The sequence below is a fragment of the Vespula vulgaris genome, chromosome 3, assembly GCF_905475345.1.
Source record: "Vespula vulgaris chromosome 3, iyVesVulg1.1, whole genome shotgun sequence".
NCBI lineage: Eukaryota > Metazoa > Arthropoda > Insecta > Hymenoptera > Vespidae > Vespula > Vespula vulgaris.
In genome coordinates, this window is record NC_066588.1 from 5,373,338 (window position 1) to 5,382,500 (window position 9,163).

Here is a 9,163-nt window from a genome sequence, read left to right on the forward strand (position 1 = left end):
CTCTCGCTTTTTATTTTGCTAACACGACATGTATATATTCACAAGCTTGCATATCCTCTCTCTCTCTCTCTCTCTCTCTCTCTCTCTCTTTATTTCTTATCCCACTTATCCCATAAATGTGATTATGCTTTCTCGCTAAGCTCCCTCCGTCTCCTATTCTCTCCATCTCTCTCTCTCTCTCTCTCTCTCTCTCTCTCTCTCTCTCTCTCTCTCTTTCTTTCTCTCTCTTGCTTTCTTTCTTTTTTCTATCTTTCTACCCGTTTTGCCTAGCATAACGCTTTCAGCATAATGCATACACGCTTCTTGCTCTCGTGCTGATCTTCCACGTTCTATCACGTTTTTCCGTGTTCGTTCTTTATATCTACATAGAGCTTTATCTTCGTAGCTCGTATATTACATAGCGCTATTCTTCTCCTTCGTCTTCTTCTTTTTCTTCTTCTTCTTCTTCCTCTACTTCTATTTCTACTTTACCGATATTACTTATACACGAATACAAAACACGCAATAACTGTACTAGCAGTAATAACAGTAATCATGTTAGCAGTAATAGTAGTAGTAGCAGTAGCAATAGCAGTAGTAATAGTAGTAGTAATAGTAGTAGTAGTAGTAATAGTAGTAGAGTAGTAGTAGTAGTAGCATTAATAGTAATAGTAATAATTAGCAAATCGCTAAGGATACGTATATACATATGTATATGTATATGTATCCAATGCGTCCAACATCAAATCACGACGATCGGCCTGATGATTGTATACATGTCTGACTTTATTAAAATTTTTCTACTGAATATTCGAAAGAATATCAACGAGTCATTCAAATATCTCGAATGAGATAACAAAACCTCACGTGACTTGTTATATCTCGTATATAGTAAGTACTAATCTTTCGCAAAGATTCGAAGATATATTGATTTTTTTTTTTCATCGAATTCTTGATTTTCTTCATTATTTCTTTTTTTTTAATTTGTTTTTTGTCATTAAATTCAAAAAACGAAGCGCAATTCGTTATCGAATATCTACTGGTTTTATTTCTTTTTTTAATCGTAATCGAAGGTCTTTAAAGAATAAAAAAAAAAATAGGATTAATTCAGAGTTCTCATGAAATTGTTTCAAGAACGCGTTGGTTGACTTTTTTTATCTTTTTTTCTTTTTTTTATGAAAAAAATATTAAATTTATGCGGCCGATCGAGTACACTCGATACATCGGGTGCGCCTTTCTCTTTCTATTTCTACTTCTCTATCACTATCTCTCTCTCTCTCTCTCTCTCTCTCTCTCTCTCTCTCTCTCTCTCTTTCTTTTTATCAATCTCTCTTTCTCTCACTATCTCTCTCTTTCTCTTTCTCTCTTTCACACTTTCTCTCTCTGTCTGTCGCACAAAATCGCGTAGGCGCATATAGGCGCATATATACATACATATACAAATTTAGAGACGCATATAGAGACGCATATATAGTTGGCGCATCATAGAATAGCGCATATACAATAGAAGCGCATATACATTATATATTTCTAGATCGAAGTTACGGAGTAAATTGAAAAGCAAGCTTTTCAATAGTTTCCTTATTCTCACAGGTAGTCGTCAACGCTTTGGTACAAGCTATTCCATCCATCTTTAACGTCTTGCTGGTCTGCCTTATTTTTTGGCTGATTTTCGCCATCATGGGCGTGCAGCTGTTCGCCGGCAAGTACTACAAGGTGAGATTAATTTAAATCTCATAAAGGACAAATTTTTAAATGTTATATACCGTTAAATAAAGAGCAATAAAAAAGAACAGAAAAAAAGAATTATCTTAAATGCAAAATTTATAAGAATGATATAAGTATACTATACTAAATTATATTTATGTAATTTATAATACTAATATATATCTCTATATATAAATCAATAGAGTATACTTATATTATCATGTTTTATATCTTTCGTGGATATCAATAAAAAATGTTATTCGTCGCGAATAAAAAGAAAATGAAATAAGATCAAAACAATTTTGCCGACTTCGTTAAAGATAAAATTTGAATCGATTTGATTGCAGTGTGTCGATGCGAATAAGACTACGCTTAGCCACGAAATCATACCGGATCGAAACGCTTGTCTAGCGGAAAATTACACGTGGGAAAACTCGCCGATGAATTTCGATCACGTCGGTAAAGCATACCTGTGCCTCTTCCAAGTGGCGACCTTCAAAGGATGGATACAGATCATGAACGACGCGATCGATTCGCGGGAGGTAAAAAATATTTTTGTCGCATTAACAATGGAACTATCAACGTGATCAACTGCGATCCTCTATGATTCTTTTTCTTTTTTGTACCTTTTTGTTTCTCCTTTTTTTTTTCAAAATTTATCTGTTCAGGTCGACAAGCAACCGATACGCGAGACGAACATCTACATGTATCTCTATTTCGTATTTTTCATCATATTCGGATCGTTTTTTACCCTTAACCTATTCATCGGTGTGATCATCGACAATTTCAACGAGCAGAAAAAGAAAGCCGGTGGTTCACTCGAGATGTTCATGACGGAAGATCAGAAGAAATATTACAATGCAATGAAAAAGATGGGCAGCAAGAAGCCGCTCAAGGCGATTCCACGTCCAATCGTAAATAATCATTATATCCAATTCAAATACGATATAATTGTTTCTTTTTTTCGCTTTCGTTGAAATTAATCATCTTTGTATATTGATTTCAGTGGAGACCGCAAGCTATAGTGTTCGAAATAGTGACGGACAAAATGTTCGATATGATAATCATGTTGTTCATCGGACTGAACATGCTCACGATGACATTGGACCATTATCAAATGAGCGACACATTCAGCAGCGTTCTGGACTATCTCAATATGATATTCATTGTGATATTCACCACCGAGTGTCTCATGAAGATTTTCGCCCTACGTTACCATTATTTCAAGGAGCCCTGGAACCTCTTTGATTTAACTGTTGTTATATTATCAATATTAGGTAACGTAACATAATGATTAACTCAGTCGTATGACTCTGATGAAACGATGTCAAGATTACGACGAAACTAAGGATTCTGTTGGTTTTCTTTTTTTTTCCATCACAAAATGGCAATTCGTTTGTAAAACGAGCATATCTAACGACACGAATGCTTTATCATTTTTAGTATTTCTTCTTACGTAGTGGCTACTATAGTATAAGCATCGTCATAGGCATGCAACGGCAAAACATTTTTTAACAACTATTACACATCTTGATATCACTTCACTTTTATATCTCTTGCACGTAAGACTTTCTTAGAAATAATGAAAGCACAAAAGAAAAGAAAAGACTAAAAGGAAAAAAACCAACAGATTCGTACGTTTCATTCGCGTCGCAACGACTGATCGATACCATTAAGTTACGTCGCCTTACATTGACGTGACTTTGATGTTATCCTTATTCCCCTCTATGTGACATCCATACCACCATCCTCAAAGAAAAAGTGTATAGACGAACCGCCGACGCACTATACTGCTTTGTCTCGTGACGACGAAAGGTACTACGGAGATAGATAAAAAAAAAAATATTAATGTACGCGCGTGTGGGTGTTATAAAAATTTTTTACAAAGAGAAAATACCTATATGTGAGACATAATATATAAATATATAATACGATATAATTTATTATATATTATATATTCGTATAATAATATAAATAAATATATGACATTTATTATCTCTGGCCACTATCGTTCGTCACGAGGAAAAGTCGATAAATACGTGCGCAAAATATTAATATTTATTTATTCGGCACGTCGAACAATTTTTATCGATGTTACCGGTAAGATGGGGTCTGTATCAAATAGATCATAGATACTATTTTCTAAATCAATTTCTCTTAGATCTTAGTCGAGATCGTGTTTTCTTCTCGATTTTGGAATGTCACGATATTTCATGAACATACACATTTTTCTATTCTAGTGAGAAATCTTGTTCTTTTCACTGCACAGTAGATATAAAAAGAGAAGTGAGATGATACGATCTTACTGTTAAGTAGATCTCGATCGAATATTTTCCAAGGATTTGATTGCACGATTTTAATATTTTCTCGCGCGTATGCATCTTCACGGTTTCTTATGTCAATGATCGTAGATATTCGATAGAGTTAGAATACGACAGAGCATGAATCTTTTTTTCTTTTCACCGACATGTTTCTTCTTTTTTCACTAGAGATATGAATTAGCAAATGATGCACTTATATGCTTTTATATTGCGAAAAGATTAAAAAAAGAAAGAGCTCGTTCATTTCACGGTAGATACATACGAACGATTCTCGCCTATAGTTTAACAAACAATTTCGAGTACACTGACCACAACGCGTTCAAGTAACCGATCAACGCCTTTCAAATAGATCAGATCTTTGATACACGACGGCTACGTAGGATTTCTACGAATGCATGGCATTTTGTTTTTTTTTTTTTTGATTTTCTCTATCTTTTTTTTTATATTTATATATATATGGATCGACGAATGCACGAAAAATTTTCTTTAGAAATTTTTCAATCAATTCGGGCACTGCCACTGATCACGATCTTCCAAATGTTTTTTATTTATTTATTTTTTTTTTTTCTATCTCTGCCTCTCTCTTTCCCCATCATCTCCATTCTCCCATACCCAAATCTTCCTGTTAAGTATAAAAATTGTTCTAACATTAACTCTTCCTACCGCAACAGGTCTGGTGCTCAGCGATATAATCGAGAAATACTTCGTATCTCCGACCTTGCTTCGAGTAGTGAGAGTGGCAAAGGTCGGTCGTGTGCTACGTCTTGTGAAGGGTGCGAAGGGCATCCGTACTTTATTATTCGCTCTCGCGATGTCCTTGCCTGCTCTATTCAACATTTGCCTACTGCTGTTCCTCGTAATGTTCATCTTCGCTATCTTTGGAATGTCCTTCTTCATGCACGTTAAGGACAAGAGCGGTCTGGACGATGTATATAACTTTAAGACGTTCGGGCAGTCGATGATACTGCTGTTCCAGGTAAGTGAACGTGATCGTTCAAGACAAAACGGAAAGAAAGTAAAAATGGAAAAGAGAAAAAGAAGAAGGAAAGAAAAAATGTACTTATCGATCCGATAGAAATTACTCGTTAATTTATACGATATATTTGCATAAACAGATGTCAACGTCCGCCGGTTGGGACGGCGTTCTGGACGGCATAATAAACGAAGAGGATTGTCAGGAGCCGAACAACGAGATCGGTTATCCAGGCAATTGCGGTTCGTCGACGATCGGCATCGCCTATCTCCTGTCGTACCTGGTGATAAGTTTCTTGATCGTGATAAACATGTACATCGCGGTTATCTTGGAGAATTACTCTCAGGCAACGGAGGACGTACAGGAGGGTCTTACGGACGACGATTACGACATGTATTATGAGATTTGGCAACAATTCGATCCGAAGGGTACACAGTACATAAGATACGATCAGCTTTCGGACTTCTTAGACGTTTTGGAGCCACCGTTGCAGATACACAAGCCGAACAAGTATAAGATCGTTTCGATGGATATACCGATATGTAAGGGTGACCTTATGTTTTGCGTCGATATACTCGATGCCCTTACGAAGGACTTCTTCGCGCGTAAGGGCAATCCGATCGAAGAAACCGGCGAATTGGGCGAAGTTCAAACTCGTCCAGGTGAGACCGGTTACGAGCCGGTTTCGTCTACCCTTTGGCGTCAACGCGAGGAATATTGCGCGCGGCTTATCCAGAATGCCTGGAGAAAGCACAAACAGCAACGTCTCGGCGGGCCGAGCGAGGAAAGCGACGATCCAGATACGGATCCGCGTGTACGACAAACCGCTGTACTCGTCGAGAGCGACGGCTTCGTCACGAAGAACGGCCATCGCGTCGTCATTCACAGTCGATCGCCAAGCGTCACCTCGAGAACGGCCGACGTCTGATCATTGCCGTCGTCAAACTCGCCGAAATCCTGCGACATTATCAACCGAGCTGCTCCTCGCTAGCAACGCAATTGCCGCCATTGCCGTCGCCATCGCCGTCGCCGTCGTTAACGTCGTCGTCATTCCTGCCATCGTCATTAATCCTGCCATCGTCATCGCAAGAACAGAAAGAAGAAAAAGAAGAAGAAGAAGAAAAGGAAAAAGTCGAAGCAACGTCACGGACAACACTGTCCTCCTCTTTGTCGTCGTCGTCGTCGTCGTCGTCGTCGTCTTCGTCGTCGTCGTCGTCGTCGTCGTCGTCGTCGTCGTCGTCGTCGTCGTCGTCGTCGTTATCGAAAGCCTACGATGATCGATCTCGCGCTTACCATCCGAAAAAGACACTCCTAAAACGCGATTGTACATTAACCATTCCTTCTCCAACGAGTTGCCTTCAATCGACATTAAAGCGAAGCGACGAAGAGGAAGAAGAATAATAAGAAGACGAAGAAAAAAACGAAGAAAAGAAGAAGAGGACGAGACGAGTCGGACTTCGGGGCCCGCTTCCCCCGACAAAAATCGTGGCACGGGGCCCGGCTCGAGCTATCAACCCCCTTCTTCTTCTATATATATATATTTAAATATATATATATAAATATGCATATATGTGTGTATGTGTGTGTGTGTGTGCGTTAGTCACGTGACCGAGGACGATGATCGATGGCAAGATGGCGCGCGGCCCACGTGGCTCGAGTCGAGGACGACCCACGCGTCGTATATATATCGTATATATATCTATATACATATATTATATATATATATATATATATATATATATATATATGGATATATATACACACACCACTAGCTCGATTTCCGCGATTACTACCTGCCGTTTGGATTTTTTACAACGTTTTACAGGAGGTCGGCCGGCAGCTCGAACGTGGAATGAGACCGCGCTGCCAGAAAAGCGCGCGGCGACGACGACGTGATTGGACGAAGAGGACGAATAGAAGAAGAGAGAGAGAGAGAGAGAGAGACAGGAAAGGAGCGGAAGAGTAAGAAAGAGAAAGAGAGAGAAAGAGAGAAAAAAAGAAAAATGAAAAAAAAGATGGCTGCAAGAAGAAGTGAAGTCGCGTGAAACTAACGATTCAGCCTTCTCCGTTTTCTACGATCGTAATCTACATGGCTTCTTTGCGCGCTCGCGAGACTCGCGACCATTTTATTCTATACGTCACTCTTCTACGTCATCCCATCGTCATCGTCATCATCCTCGTTGCCTACGCTCGTCCTTTCCTTTTTCTCCTCTTCTCTGCCTTTCTCTTTGCGTCGCTCAACTGGCGACATTATAGGTATATTGATAACATGGAAAAACACGTAACAGGGATCGTAATACGTGAAACCAGAACAAATATCACCGGTGTTCACCGATTTTAATATATATGGTAACTATGGAACAAATTATGTCGCTTAACGTAATCATTCTTTTCGAATTAATTCGAGAGGATATAAATACATATAATCGGTTAGTTACTATATATATTAAAGAAGAAAAAAGAACAGAAAAAATAGAAGAAGAAAGGTGTGAAATAAATTATATACATACATATACGATTACGATTCCTGAATACATATACTATCACACACAACAGATACACGGATACATAGCGTTTCTACCACCCCCGTCCTCCCTCCATGTTCAAGGAGGTTCGATTCGACTCACGTGCGCGCAACGAAAAGGCAGAGAGATTTGAGAAAAAAAGGGTAAGGGAGAGGAAGAGAGAGAGCGCGAGAGAAAGAGAGAGAGAGAGAGAAAGAGAGGAGAGAGTTGGCGCGAGTTTCAAACAAAACAAAAGAAAAAAATAAATAAATAAATAAATAAATAAATAAATACATGAAAAAAAATATAAGAAAAAACGCGGTTCATCCTCGGCTAAAAGGTATTCGCACGCTTCTCGCGAGAAAACGAAAAGGAAAAAATACTTTCACGCACGCTCTTGCGACACGAAACTTAACAAACAAACGAATAATAAATAAAAAAGAACAAAAAAAGACAAAAATACGAAACAAAACAAAACAACATAATATGAAATAACAGAACATAACATAACAGAACATAACATAACAACATAACATAACAACATAACATAACATGACATAACATAACATAACATAACATAACATAACATAATATAACATAACATAACATAACATAACATAACAGACAAACAAATAAACATGGTTAGCGCGCTTCTCGAAGTATGTATGTATGTATGTATGTATGTATGATGTATGTATGTATGTATGTATGTATATATGTATGTATGTATGTATGTACGTATCTATGTATGTATATATGTATGTATGTGTGTATGTATGTATGTATGTATGTATGTATGTATGTATGTAAGTATGCATGAACACACGAAAATCTAGCTTCTAACGTTCTTTCGTAATCATGTCGTATCAATGATTTTCTCCTTGCAATGTCGTGTGTATGCATGAAGTACAACAATGTGTATATGTCACGAGTGCCGAGGAACGACAGAGTTGGTTGAAGAAAAATCTCCTGTATTGTTCTCTTCTATTCCTTTTTTTCTTATTTTTTCGTTTCTTCTCTATAGTTTGTTCATACTCCGTATGTAACATATCACACGCGCCCATTATCTCGATCGACACGTCGTTGCTTCGCGACCAATCTTTCTTCTTCTATTCTCCCGTCGAAAAGTCGCTCATCAATAATAGAGAAAAAGAGAGAAAGAAAGAGGATAAAAGGATGAATGAACAAGAAAAAGAGAGAGAGAGAGAGAAAGAGAGAAAAGAGACGTGCTTTTCACAAGTATATACACGCGTTTTCCAAATCGCCAATTATATATATATATATATATATATATATATATATATATATATATATATATATATATATAGATGACGAAAAGAAAATAGAAAAAAAAAGTAATCTTCCTCTCAATCTTATCGTCCATCGCCTGATTCATGTCATTTTAATTGAAGTAAATAACAACGATACATGCAGTAATTAATACGCGATGAAATAAATGATAACGCATTACGAATAGCTCTATTATTATTATTATTATTAGTATTATTATTATTATTATTATGATCATCATCGTCATCATCATCATCATGATTATTATTATTAATAGTAAACGTTATTATAATCAAACGCAAGGCAAATTTTATTGGCTAAACGGATGCAAAGAAATGCACGTGAAACGAATCAGTCAGTATGTTTGCATAATATGTATGCATGAGAAT

General features: G+C 37.4%; 1 protein-coding gene across 21 annotated transcripts in view; it reads left to right on the forward strand.

Annotated features, from left to right (window-relative positions):
- Nucleotides 1–8,807, forward strand: part of LOC127062483 (sodium channel protein para) — a 57,358-nt gene extending 48,551 nt beyond the window's left edge. For all 21 annotated transcript variants that reach the window (XM_050990778.1, XM_050990796.1, XM_050990776.1 and 18 more), the window contains 6 exons: nt 1,573–1,695; nt 2,034–2,228; nt 2,355–2,600; nt 2,693–2,963; nt 4,679–4,983; nt 5,123–8,807. In XM_050990778.1, the coding sequence (XP_050846735.1) occupies nt 1,573–1,695; nt 2,034–2,228; nt 2,355–2,600; nt 2,693–2,963; nt 4,679–4,983; nt 5,123–5,908 (1,926 nt within the window). In that variant the 3' untranslated portion in view covers nt 5,909–8,807. The remainder of the gene's footprint in view (nt 1–1,572; nt 1,696–2,033; nt 2,229–2,354; nt 2,601–2,692; nt 2,964–4,678; nt 4,984–5,122) is intronic.
- The last annotated feature ends 356 nt before the right edge of the window (nt 8,808–9,163 follow it).